At 42.4% G+C, this 14,863-nt stretch overlaps 1 protein-coding gene across 1 annotated transcript in view; it reads right to left on the reverse strand.

Moving 5' to 3' along the window:
- Positions 1-14,863, reverse strand: part of CRIM1 (cysteine rich transmembrane BMP regulator 1) — a 957,989-nt gene that overhangs the window by 55,377 nt on the left and 887,749 nt on the right. The window contains exon 13 of the mRNA XM_077283003.1: positions 13,442-13,663. Within this exon, the coding sequence (XP_077139118.1) occupies positions 13,442-13,663 (222 nt within the window). The remainder of the gene's footprint in view (positions 1-13,441; positions 13,664-14,863) is intronic.

Genomic DNA, 14,863 nt, shown 5'->3' on the forward strand with positions numbered 1-14,863 from the left:
TCATAATGAACATACCAATGAAACATTGTGTTCCACTGCCTAATAAAACTAATTACAAGCCAACCTGGTAACTGTTCCCTTTGAACTGAAAGCTTGCAAACCTACATAAACACTTAAAGGGAACCTGTCACCACCCCCCAGGTGTTTTTAACTAAAAGAGCCGCCATGTTCAGCACTAATGCTGCATTCTGTCAACCAGACCTGTAGTCTGTCCGGGGGGCATGTCTTTTCCCTCCGGACACAAACGCCACCCAGCCATGCCTCAATCCCTCTGTGCGCTGGGCGCCTCCTCCTGTGCCTTCATTAACATCCCCGGCGCCTGCGCTGTAAGTTCCTTTTTCTGGCATGCGCAGTTTGCGCTGCCCTTCGACTCCCATCACATGATGGGAACTTATAGCGCAGGCGCCAGGGACATTAATGAACGCACCGAGGCGGTGCCCGGAGGGGCTGAGGGATGGCTGGGAGACGTTTGTGTCCGGGGGGAAAAGACATGCCCACTGGACAGACTACAGGTATGGCGGGCTAATTAAAAAAACGAATATTGCAGCATTAGAAGGGACCCCAACTAAAAGAACCATCTTGTCAGAATGCAGCATTAGTACTGCACAAGATGGCTTTTAGTTAAAAACGCCAGGGGTAGGGGGGATGACAGGTTCCCTTTAAGGCTCGGTGTACATAACAACTAGATAAAAATGAATTTGCGCTGCCTCCAGCAAGATGCCTCAAACACAGCAAGCAAGTTGCAAAAAATCCACATAATTTGGATTTGCACAACCAGGGAGAAGCAACCTGCTGAACACAATGCGATGGTGCGCACATTCCCATTTTAAACTGCCAGCAAATTCATCTGGATCCAAAAACTATATCAGATTCAACATAATCACAAAAAAATCATCCATTATCTAATCTATTAAATATTTAATAATAAAGAATGGGAGACAGAGCCAAATGATTTGTTATGCTGTGACAGGCAATGTAAGAGATAAAGTGTGGGGTTGTCAGTGGGGGGAACAACAGTTTCTGACATAGCAAAAAAAAAAAAAGACAAGATGAGAAAGAATAAACAGAAGTCAATGATGGTACTAGGGATCCGCTAATTAACACGTTCAGATGATCAAGAACAACAGGCTATGCTGTCGCTTTACACCTGGTTTTATTCAACTGAACAATATATACTCGCAGGAGATTCGGAGTACTGGTGCTTGTCATCGTTCGTCTACTGCACAGACTAAAGAGCATCGCAACGCCTACTAAATATTTTCTTGACAACGCTAATTTCAAAGAGCCAAAGTCGCATTAACACTAAGGTTACAAATAAACAGCCAGGTATCATGCAAAATTACCATAATATTGCATGGTTTTCGGACTTTTATTGTATGAGGGTAATTATTCTAGTGTCTATTGCATAGAAAATATGTACAACACTAAAATAATCAATGTGACTGTCAAACTCACTACGCATGTTCACCGTCAGATTGTAGAAGACCACAGTGTCCGTGGTGAGCACAGTATCGGATATCGCAAGTATAGATCTTTACACATATGACATGAGCCTTGTTCCAACACAAAAAGTAACATTTAATTGCCAGAAGATTGGCTTATAAAATGTTCTTAATCTCGCCAAAGACTGCCAGGCTTTAACATGTAGCTTAGCGGTAAGAACATGACCTTTAAAGCTTCTAAAAGTGAAATGTGTCAGGTTTTCCTCTCACCTTGTGGCAGTCGCCTCATAAGTGCTAGTACTAAACAAGGACATAGCCAGTATTTCCTTTATAATGACTTTTGCTATATTATGAAGTGGAAGAGCTATGGACGTAGTGGTTTACGAACCTCTCTATGTATTAACGCTTTCGAGGTAACGGTCTATAAAAGGTTCATTTTGTGTTATAGAGCCATAAACATTTGGAAAATGGAGTTTCCCATTCTAATTATTCTCTAGGGAGTCGTTGACTGACCATTTCTGTAATTTCCGAGTTTGCTGGGAGCCTTTAGTATGACTGAATAGCCAGCTGCCTTACTGCAGGTTGTGCTCTTGCAGGACCACCCCACCAAATGACAACACTTATGTAATTCATTGTCAGTCACTACTGGCATTACACAAACTGGCTACTAAGACCTTTTTTTCCCCATTTCATTTGCTACATACCCGAAGAAGGGGAGATGTTAGGTAGGTCTATAAAACCTAGTGTAATAGAACAGAGGATGGACGTATTCTTTTTGCAAGAGTTTTGATAAGTCCCCCATATTTTCTTCCTGATGGTCTGTAAAGGGAGCCTGTCATGCCCAAAAACTTTATTTGCCTGTAGATCTGGGGTTAATATGCAGGAGATTGGCATTAAAATCATACCTTAGTGCCCTTTTAGAAGTGCGCCTACAGTGAAAAATGAGCTTATATCAACCCTGCAGCCGCTGGCTTCCAATCAAAATGGTGGTGCGAAGAGCTGTTATAGTCTTTGTTCCCCGCCTTGTACACCGATAGCCTGCTTGGCAGTGTATGTGTGCAGAACAGGCTGTCAATCACAGTACCAGTGGACAGAGCACAGCACGCTCACTGTGTAGTGAGCGCTGATTGTGACTTTGACAAGAAGCAAGCAGCTGCAGGGAGGACATAAGTTCATTTTCTCCCTGCAAGTGCACTTCGAGTAAGAAGACAGGCATAATTCCACACTATTTACCTGCAGATTAACTCCATATCTGCAGGTAGACACCGTTCCCTCTTATTTGTAGTCTAATTACACTGAAAACGATGCATAACAAGCAGAAAATGACATCCCACCTGATCTATACTGGCCAATACTGCATCGGTGATGAGAATCACAAGGTGAGTTTTGATATAGTTCTAGAGTAAGTCAATGATAGGTCCTAGGATGTGGATAGTGATTTTATGTGAATATTTGGTTCCTTTTATCAAAATAGGAACATTAAAATTGTATTTGTTACCCATAGCAACCAGTCAGAGCAATGCTTTAGTTTTTCAAGAGTGGTTTAAAAAATGAAAGCTGAGTTCTGATTGGCTGCTATGGTCAAGATCTACAGTCTTATTGGTAAACAGGCTTGATAAATGAGGCCCATAATGCTTTCACGGCAAAATAAAACTCAATATTTCAGATTCAAATAACAAGAGAGAGTAAAATTCCTAAATCCTAATGAAAAATTAAAAGGACTCTGTCACCACATTTGATCTATCTAAACTCTTAATGAGGGCATACAGGTTATAGAATGCTGAAAACAGTCATCCCTGTGTGTCGCATATCAGATAGATGTCTTGTTGTTGATAAATCACCTTTTATCACTTGATATAAATGACCTCTTCCAGGCTCTGGGGAGGACGCTGCCTGGAAGATAACTCTGCCTCCAGAGATTATTTTACATGAAGGGGGAGTTACCAGTGTGGTGTGTAATGGCCACTCTCTGATCTCCTGAAAACTGACACATCTGCAGCTTTAGCTTCCAGCTCAGGAAGATATCAATGTATCATCTTATGCAGCTCCCTATAACCTATATTCAAACGGTTAAGGAGGGTTGATCCTATTGACAGATTCCCTTTAAAAGAACTATGAGGTGCACAAGAAAAAGGTGATCCCATCTCCAAAGAAGACATCATTCCGTCTGAAATAAAAATGATTTTTCAAGATTCTCAAGTTGTATTAACATAAGGAATATGGGAAAATGTACTTCTTATTAATAATATATGCAGGTAGTGATTTTGGTAGGTACCACATGTAAATAATTGGTTGTCTACCTCACAAGCACTCATGCCTTCAGTGGATGACATAGCTAAATATCCAGCACTAATATCAGCGCTGATGATGGCTTTTGCAGCCACTTTGGCCTATGTATTGAGTGGGAAGGTAGCCTACAAGATATTGGAGATTTAACCTACAACTCGCTTAAGTGCACCAAATATATTTGCTGCACCTCTTAATTAATTTGGTGCATCTTCTGTGCCACCTGTGCTGTCCATGAGGCAGAAAATTATATTAGCTGGTACAGATTTCAGATGAGGATACCTGCAGTACACACGGGAAAGACCACGTGTATTTAAAGGTAAAGTGGGGTCTGTTGATTTTAAATACACTGCTCAAAAAAATAAAGGGAACACTTAAACAACAGAATATAACTCAAAGTAAATCAAACTTCTGTGAAATCAAACTGTCCACTTAGGAAGCAACACTGTTTGACAATCAATTTCACATGCTGTTGTGCAAATGGAATAGACAACAGATGGAAATTATTGGCAATTATCAAGACACACTCAATAAAGGAGTGGTTCTGCAGGTGGGGACCACAGACCACATCTCAGTACCAATGCTTTCTGGCTAATGCTTTGGTCACTTTTGAATGTTGGTTGCGCTTTCACACTCGTAGCATGAGACGGACTCTATAACCCACACAAGTGGCTCAGCTAGTGCAGCTCATCCAGGATGGCACATCAATGTGAGCTGTGGGAAGGTTTGCTGTGTCTGTCAGCGTAGTGTCCAGAGGCTGGATGCGCTACCAGGAGACAGGCCAGTATACCAGGCGACATGGAGGAGGCCGTAGGAGGGCAACAACCCAGCAGCAGGACAGCTACCTCAGCCTTTGTGCAAGGAGGAACAGGAGGAGCACTGCCAGAGCCCCGCAATATGACCTCCAGCAGGCCACAAATGTGCATGTGTCTGCGCAAACGGTTAGAAACCAACTCCATGAGGATGGTCTGAGTGCCCGACGCCCACAGATGGGGGTTGTGCTCACAGCCCAACACTGTGCAGGAGGCTTGGCATTTGTCACAGAACACCAGGATTGGCAAATTCGCCACTGGCGCCCTGTACTCTTCACAGATGAAAGCAAGTTCACACTGAGCATATGTGACAGACATGACACAGTCTGGAGACGCAGTGGAGAGCGATCTGCTGCCTACAACATCCTTCAAAAACACAGAAAAAAGGCAGAGATGCTTACCTGCCCAGGCCTCGAAACAAATGCACTATCAGGATGCAGTGGGCCCATATAGTTAAGATGGCGGCAACACAGGTGGGAGAATACCGATGAGACAACTGCTCACAGCCTACCAATCCATGGAGGGGGTGGTTGATTGGTATATAAATGCACAATGAAGACTTGTATGCGGTGCTGTTCACACTATGGTAATGCACAGCATCCAGGTTAATAGACTATTAGTTACGCCTTTCTATTAGATCAGGCGGGTTGCCCAGCGCTATCCAAATACATCCCATGTGAACAGACACCACAGTTTACAAGACCTCTTTTTGTGCTATTGCTGTTTAGTGTTAGGACTCGTAAGCGTTGGGACCCGTGATGAGGGTTACGAGCTTACGCATTTTTGCCAAAATATCAACTAATACCTCACATTTTTTATGTGTTTTTTGCACTTTATTTTTCAGGATGCAGTTGTGCCCATTTGGTCTTGTAAACTGTGGTGTCTGTTCACATGGGATGCATTTGGATAGCGCTGGGCAGTCCACTTGATCTAATTGAAAGGCGTAACTAATAGGCTGTTAACCTGGATGCTGTGCATTACCATAGAGTGAACAGCGCCGCATACAAGTCTTCATTGTGCATTTATATACCAAGCAACCGCCCCCTCCATTAATTGGTAGGCTGTGAGCAGTTGTCTCATCGGTATTCTTCCACCTGTGTTGCCGCCATATTACCTATATGGGTCCACTGCATCCTGATAGTGCATTTGTTTGGAGGCCTGGGCAGGTAAGCATCTCTGCCTTTTTGTGCTGTGTTTTTGAATTTTTGGATTTTCAAGCCCTCTTTTTGTGCTATTGCTACAACATGCTTCAGCATGACCGGTTTGGCAGTTGGTCAGTAATGGTGTGGGGTGGCATTTCTTTGGAGGGCCACACAGTCCTCTATATGCTCGCCAGAGGTAGCCTGACTGCCACTAGGTACCGAGAAGAGATCCTCAGACCCCTTGTGAGACCATATGCTGATGCCGTTGGCCCTGGGTTCCTCCTAATGCAGGACAATGCCAGACCTCATGTGGCTGGAGTGTGTTAGCAGTTCCTGCAAGATGAAGGCATTGAAAATATGGACTGGCCCGCCCGTTCCCCAGACCTGAATCCGATTGAACACATCCACCAACGTCACGTTGCACCACAGACTGTCCAGGAGTTGGCGGATGCTTTAGTCCAAGTCAGGGAAGAGATCCATCCACTACCTAATCAGGAGCATGCCCAGGCGTTGCAGGGAGGTCATACAGGCACGTGGAGGTCACACACACTACTGAGCATCATTTCCTTGTCTTGAGGCATTTCCACTGAAGTTGGATCAGCCTGTAATTTCATTTTCCACTTTGATTTTGAGCATCATTCCAACTCCAGACCTCCATGGGATATTAGTTGTGATTTATGTTGATAATTTTTTTCTTTTTATTGTTCTCAATACATTGCATTATGTAATGAATAAAGATTTTCAACTTGAATATTTCATTCATTGATTATCTAGGGTGTGGGATTTTAGTGTTCCCTTTATTTTTTTGAGCAATGTACATTGTAACAGTCCCACCCAGCAAAAATCTGGGATGATAAATAGGGAATTGTAATTATTGTAAGGCATATATACAGGTAGTGCACAGAATAATATAAATTATACAATGCCTACAAGTAGTATTCAACCCCCTGCAGATTTAGCAGGTTTAATAAGATGCAAATAAGTTAGAGCCTTCAAACTTCAAACAAGAGCAGGATTTATTAACAGATGCATAAATCTTACAAACCAAAAAGTTTTGTTGCTCAGTTAAATTTTTATAAATTTTAAACATAAAAGTGTGGGTCAATTATTATTCAACCCCTAGGTTTAATATTTTGTGGAATAACCTTTGTTTGCAATTACAGCTAATAATCGTCTTTTATAAGACCTGATCAGGCCGGCACAGGTCTCTGGAGTTATCTTGGTCCACTCCTCCATGCAGATCTTCTCCAAGTTATCTAGGTTCTTTGGGTGTCTCATGTGGACTTTAATCTTGAGCTCCTTCCACAAGTTTTCAATTGGGTTAAGGTCAGGAGACTGACTAGGCCACTGCAACACCTTGATTTTTTGCCTCTTGAACCAGGCCTTGGTTTTCTTGGCTGTGTGCTTTGGGTCGTTGTCTTGTTGGAAGAAGGAAATGACGACCCATCTTAAGATCCTTGATGGAGGAGCGGAGGTTCTTGGCCAAAATCTCCAGGTAGGCCGTGCTATCCATCTTCCCATGGATGCGGACCAGATGGCCAGGCTCCTTGGCTGAGAAACAGCCCCACAGCATGATGCTGCTACCACCATGCTTGACTGTAGGGATGGTATTCTTGGGGTCGTATGCAGTGCCATCCAGTCTCCAAATGTCACGTGTGTGGTTGGCACCAAAGATCTCGATCTTGGTCTCATCAGACCAGAGAACCTTGAACCAGTCAGTCTCAGAGTCCTCCAAGTGATCATGAGCAAACTGTAGACGAGCCTTGACATGACGCTTTGAAAGTAAAGGTACCTTACGGGCTCGTCTGGAACGGAGACCATTGCGGTGGAGTACGTTACTTATGGTATTGACTGAAACCAATGTCCCCACTGCCATGAGATCTTCCCGGAGCTCCTTCCTTGTTGTCCTTGGGTTAGCCTTGACTCTTCGGACAAGCCTGGCCTCGGCACTGGAGGAAACTTTCAAAGGCTGTCCAGGTCATGGAAGGCTAACAGTAGTTCCATAAGCCTTCCACTTCTGGATGATGCTCCCAACAGTGGAGACAGGTAGGCCCAACTCCTTGGAAAGGGTTTTGTACCCCTTGCCAGCCTTGTGACCCTCCACGATCTTGTCTCTGATTGCCTTGGAATACTCCTTTGTCTTTCCCATGTTGACCATGTATGAGTGCTGTTCACAAGTTTGGGGAGGGTCTTAAATAGTCAGAAAAGGCTGGAAAAAGAGATAATTAATCCAAACATGTGAAGCTCATTGTTCTTTTTGCCTGAACTACTTCTTAATACTTTAGGGGAACCAAACAGAATTCTGGTGGGTTGAGGGGTTGAATAATAAATGACCCTCTGAAAAGACTTTTCACAATTTAAAAAAAAAAATAAACAAAGAAATAAAATTCTTTTTTGCTGCAGTGCATTTCACACTTCCAGGCTGATCTACAGTCCAAATGTCACAATGCCAAGTTAATTCCAAATGTGTAAACCTGCTAAATCTGCAGGGGGTTGAATACTACTTGTAGGCACTGTATATAATGACCGATTCATTACTGTGCTGATATACTGAACACCTACAGAATAGTTGAGCATTGACTGCAGTTCCAACACTGCATCAACGGACCAGGCAGCGTTTCGCAGGTAGAGGTCCCACATGTTATTGCTGTCCAGAACGCAGAGTAAATGTGTGCTCGCACTGACAAGCTTCTCAGTGGATTGCCTGAGACAGAGCTGCAACACATCTGTGGGTGGTGTCCAGATAGGCAGTGAGGACCATCGTTGTGCAGGTAGCCCCTGGGTGCAAAAGAGGGTGTGTGCACATGGCAAATTTTAGATGCCAGAATCCCCACACTGCTTTCGAAGCAGTAGAGTGCTTTCCCTGAATCACCTTTTCTGATGCTTTCTTCTGTATATAACATGGTGGTATATAAAAAGATGGAACATATGCACGGCAAGTAGTTTTAACATTGCTTTATGGTCATCCTTTTTGTGCTTTTTCAGGAGGTTCCTAGTGGAATCTGCCTAAAAAAATGTTGTCTGCACATACCCTTAATGACTCAGCAATACACTCTAGAAACACTTTGCCTGATCATCCAGGACACAGTCAGGGAAATCTTTTGCTTCTGGACTCCTCTATGAGGCAGGCACTTGATAGATTAATATTTTCCAGTTAAAAAAGTTCATCTTAAAGTCGGAAAAATATGGTACTTTCCACCCTAGACTGCTGTGCAGACAACCTTTCACTTCCGTCCCTTCATCCCAATACCTTACATACTTATGACTTGGGAGAGACATGAAATTTATTGCAAAAGTGTGAAATTAAGAAGCATGGTATTTCCCTATGTTTAGTCTTGCCTGAATAGAATACTCCTTTATAAGACTGGAATGAAAAAAATAGTAAATTATAAAAGAAAAAAATGTCTATGAATGCACCAGTTGTAACTCGCTTGAAAATCTAGTCTGGTATGTGGCATCAAAAATGTAATTTAATGACATGTATGAAAAGAAAATCCTGGACAAAAAATGTTAAGTATTTTGTGATTTGCACCTGTCCAAAGTTACAGTAACTGAAAGTATCATAGACAAATAGTAAATTTTCTACTGAATTTGCTACAATTGCAATCATTATTGCATTAAACGTACGGTTTAATTTGTACTGGCATAGCGGGCATAAAAGTAGTGTTAGAACAGCTTGTATTATAGCACTAGATTGCTTTTCTGCTTTAAAAATTAGTTTTATTCTTCTGCATCCTTTCTTATGTAGAAAAAAATAACCACTATTAGGGCATATGAATATGATAAAACAGAAGTTCCCAGCTCTATGATCCAGAACGGAAAGCAGTTTACAAATAGCGCCTCCTGTGGTGGACCTGAATGCTGGAGGTGTGAGAAGTTGAAGCAGCTGAATGCAGTGATGGCTCCCATCTGAAAAAGGAGGGGTCTTCGTGAGACATCACGTTTAGAAGTATGGTAAATCTCTTCAATTGGTAGAGACCTTATTTTTTTGCATTGTATTTTGTCTTCTGATCGTACAAGGATGTAAAGCCGGATATAGACATGTGATTGGTGTCTTGGCCAGCAGCCTTTCCCCCTTGTTAAGGCGTATTTCCACAGTAAGAGTGGGAAAGGCAGATGCCATACATGTCAGGAGTTGGCCAACACTAACATACAAAGGGTTGAAATCCAACATGTCCAGTCCTTATTTCTACCAAATTAAGACACTAAGGGGAAGTCAGCCATTCATAGAAGTGAAATTATTAGTAGGATCAGTCAACCAAATATTTTTATCCATGGACAGCTTTCTTTTGAGGATTAATTGGGACTTCTGGATTTGGATGTGTAGCACAGTGGTGGAGGCACTGAAGTCACGCCTGGACTGATCTGTACCACCAGCTTGCTCAAGAGTGGGCTGCTCTGTCTCCTCTTGCTGTTCAATTGTATTTTCTGCAGAGGAACACAAGACTATATGGAGGTCACCTTTAGTTTTGCTTCCCTTATCGCCACAAGAATGTGTAGGCATCAAATGGGCATATGAAGAGGGGAGACATTCCACATGGCCCCTTCCCCTTATTTATGTCAGGGGGCTAACAGCAGAGGAAGCTGCAGCCTCCTCCCTCCACATGCAGGGAAGAGGGTTGGAGAAGACCCTGAGACTAAATGAAAGAGGCAGAGCAGGAGGATGGCACAGAAAGCAAAGAAGTGGAGAGCAGAGGCTTTTGCATATGAAGGGGGTGGAGCAAGAAGCAGACAGGAGAACCTGTAACTCAGAGGAAGGGTAGACTGGAACTGAGCAAGAACAGAGAGCAGTTTAGAGAAGAGAGAGGACCAATCTTAGGAAGGGAGTGGCATCTGCATTACTATGTATGTCGATGAAAGGGCTGACGCAGTATCCCACAGCTGGCATGTTGGGGTGTGGCTTAATTGGCATTAATTGAATTGCCTGTTGGCAGGGCCTAACTGTTCTGTGGACCTAGTGGTCATCCCTCTGGGTAATCCAGTGCTTCACCAGCAAAAAAGCCAAGTACTGTACATTACATTGCCATATAATTGTATTGTGAGTGAACTGCGTAATATGTTTCTGCTGCATGTATGTAATGTGTGGGTGTTATGTGCTGCATGTATGTAATGTGTGGGTGTTATGTGCTGCACGTATGTAATGTGTGGGTGTTATGTGCTGAACGTATGTAATGTGTGGGTGTTATGTGCTGCATGTATGTAATGTGTGGGTGTTATGTGCTGCACGTATGTAATGTGTGGGTGTTATGTGCTGCATGTATGTAATGTGTGGGTGTTATGTGCTGCACGTATGTAATGTGTGGGTGTTATGTGCTGCATGTATGTAATGTGTGGGTGTTATGTGCTGCACGTATGTAATGTGTGGGTGTTATGTGCTGAACGTATGTAATGTGTGGGTGTTATGTGCTGCATGTATGTAATGTGTGGGTGTTATGTGCTGCATGTATGTAATGTGTGGGTGTTATGTGCTGCACGTATGTAATGTGTGGGTGTTATGTGCTGAACGTATGTAATGTGTGGGTGTTATGTGCTGCACGTATGTAATGTGTGGGTATTATGTGCTGCATGTATGTAATGTGTGGGTGTTATGTGCTGCATATATGTAATGTGTGGGTGTTATGTGCTGCATGTATGTAATGTGTGGGTGTTATGTGCTGCATGTATGTAATGTGTGGGTGTTATGTGCTGCATGTATGTAATGTGTGGGTGTTATGTGCTGCATGTATGTAATGTGTGGGTGTTATGTGCTGCATGTATGTAATGTGTGGGTGTTATGTGCTGCATGTATGTAATGTGTGGGTGTTATGTGCTGCATGTATGTAATGTGTGGGTGTTATGTGCTGCATGTATGTAATGTGTGGGTGTTATGTGCTGCATGTATGTAATGTGTGGGTGTTATGTGCTGCATATATGTAATGTGTGGGTGTTATGTGCTGCATGTATGTAATGTGTGGGTGTTATGTTATATTGTAGACCCTGCTGAATAGCCAGCATGTTCTGTGGACCTAGTGGTCATCCCTCTGGGTAATCCAGTGCTTCACCAGCAAAAAAGCCAAGTACTGTACATTACATTGCCATATAATTGTATTGTGAGTGAACTGCGTAATATGTTTCTGCTGCATGTATGTAATGTGTGGGTGTTATGTGCTGCATGTATGTAATGTGTGGGTGTTATGTGCTGCACGTATGTAATGTGTGGGTGTTATGTGCTGAACGTATGTAATGTGTGGGTGTTATGTTATATTGTAGACCCTGCTGAATAGCCAGCAATATTTATTAGGTGGCTGCTGCTTTGTACCTGGCAGTACAATAAAGCTACTATTGGGCAATAGACACTAATGAATAGACAGCATTACTTATAGGGAACTTGTGAGCCCAATCTAAGTCATGAAACCAGGGACAAGATGCTACACTACATAGTAGTAGAATGTTACAATGTTTTACTCTCCATTCAGTAAAGTGAGCAGTACTGCAATGGGGACTAGGCAGGTTCTCCTCGCTGCTAGCATATGTACTGAGCCGTGATTGATGTCCCTGCCGGCATCGGAAGCTGTAATGTATGTGGTAGCAGCACACTAACCAATGAAGCCAATTCATAAGTCAGTTTCTACAACATTCATAGGCTACTGATTTAACAAGGGGTATGTTTAACATTGTATTACCATACAGTATAGAAGCGTGCCCCTAAAATTGATGCATATTACTTTTAGGATGGTACTACCATGTGGCTACTGAAATAGTGCCATGAATATAGTGTTAGCCTGAAAGTAGCATTCACCCATTAAATACATATTTGACAATTCTCTTTAATTGTCAAAGAAGCACTCAGAAAAAAAGGATGACCTCCTGAACAAGTTGGTAAATCCCCTAGGTGCTGCCTTAACCCTCCCGGTGATTTCTGGTGTACGATGCTGGATGTCATAATATGGAACCCTGGCATCCAGTTGCTCAATCAGCTGGTGAGGGTATCTACCATTTAGATGTTTGCCAAATCTTTGTTGATGGTCACAATAGTTCCATAAACCAGGTGTAGACATTTTAATTCATTGTGTGCTGCAATGAGAAATGTCTAGAGGAGTTTCCCCTATATGTCAAGCGTCCTGGGTGCTCCGCACTGATCCCTCCGCAGCCCCTTTCCTTCTGCTCTTGAGTGACAGCTCTGATGGTCTTCTGGATGGACACTACCACCATTACTGATGATGAAGGAATTCTCTTGTATGGTCAGCAGCATGATAACGATTTGTTCATTGTATAACAGTATTTTTTCCTAAGTTGATGATTGTATAGTGGTAGTATACATTTGGTCCTGACTGAAAAAACAAGTGTACCTTTACTCACCATGTAGCCACAGGCTGAGGAACACTATTGTAGATATACAGGGGATTGAAGCACTTTTCTGTGAAATTTGACACACCATTAGTGTCAGTTTGTTAAATCATTTATTTATTTATTTTGTAAAACAATGAAGAAAGAGAAAAACTTAAGACACTAAAGCAATGGTGGGAGTAGACTGTTCAACATATAATAGGTCAAACACTTCTCAAAGGACTACCCTTCAGAATACCTGAAAATGACAGCTTTATCTACAAGATACCGCAAACATGCTTACCTGATATTTCTAGCACTTTACAAAGGAGAAAGTTTACTGGATTCCATTTCCAAAGGCAGAGGAAGTAATAAAAAAAAGTGGCCGCCACCTGTCCAGTGCATTGTCTATGTATGTGCAAATCTCAGGCCAGTGTATCACTGTGGTACTCACCAATGCAGTATGGACAGCACTGACCCTTCCTCAGAACTGGTCTCTCACAGGTTACAGGCGGACAGGACTCAGAATAGCAGCTGATCATCCCATCCATGCAGACACAGCTTGTGCAAACATTGGGTTTCCAAGACTCGGCTGCCAGGAAAATGTCTCCTTCATCATTTTTGCAGTAGCTGGGCAGACTGTCATTACCCGGTACAGAAGGTTGAAGAGATTCATCTGGAAGATTGAATGTAAACATTTAGTGGCAGGAAGTGTCGACTCAAATCTCTTAATCTGGGCAAACTAAATGGATATCAGGTACAAAATGTTTTTTTTTTCCCCTGGCACGACATACTGTACAGCCTGTGTCCGGCCTTTCCAACACAAGCTAATTTACAGGGTGGAAAATACATCTGAGCGCTCCATTTTAGAAAGACACACTTGAAAGTGACCTTCCTATCCACGACACAGATAAGTCTAAGAACATAGACTATAACTTCTGTTTCATTATCAAAGATCCGCTTCTTGCTGGGTTTCCTGATACCTGACTCCGCTTTGGGAACCTGTGATGTGGTGGCCTTACTACAAAAATCTTTACTTTACTCTAAAATGTGCCGATGTATTAAGATAATACATACTTTAAACAGGGGGCTAGAAAAAGAGAGGCCACGGCCCACGACACAAAGGTGTCCCCCACATTGGATTTTCCCTGCCAAGCTCTGCATGATTGAGGGGGCTCTATACACTTATAGGAACAGAATTGTAAATCATGGACAACCAGACAGGTAGAAGCTGTTGGGTGTCCGCTTTTGTGACTAGTCATCTCTGACACTTTCCAGGAGCCCTGTTTAAGGTATATAAGTAGTAAAGGAGCCTTTGCCTAATTTAAGCAGCCCATTGTTTGGGCAGAATTAATCACAAATCACATTCCCTTTAACTGCTAATTGCTGTGCATCACTGGACTGGAAGCCCCACATACATCAATTACAAATCCTAGATATGATACTTAACTTCAGGTTCAGGTTAGGTTAGTGAGATTGTGGCATATCTGCAGTACAATAAACATACAAAAGCACACTAGAGTAATGTTTAACTTCAATCCTGTGTCGACAGGGGTTCATGTTTGTCAAAGTCTAAGTGTCCACACAAGTTACAAACCAACTAGTCACAAGTTATATACTTAATGGCACTTCTGATAGCTACATAAACCAAAATGTGGATTTAAATCCTATTAACCACATGAAGAGACCCATATTTTAAAATAAGATATCTTTATTAAATAAATTTACAAAACAAAAAACAAACAAATGAGACCTGATATAAAAACAGAGTGTCCTGAGGAATACAAAGACCCATATACTATCACTATATAATGTATATAACTATCAATGCTAATATGCAATCTCATATGCCTATAATGAAACAAAAATAGGTTGC

Source organism: Ranitomeya variabilis, chromosome 2 (assembly GCF_051348905.1).
Source record: "Ranitomeya variabilis isolate aRanVar5 chromosome 2, aRanVar5.hap1, whole genome shotgun sequence".
Classification (NCBI taxonomy): Eukaryota; Metazoa; Chordata; class Amphibia; order Anura; family Dendrobatidae; genus Ranitomeya; species Ranitomeya variabilis.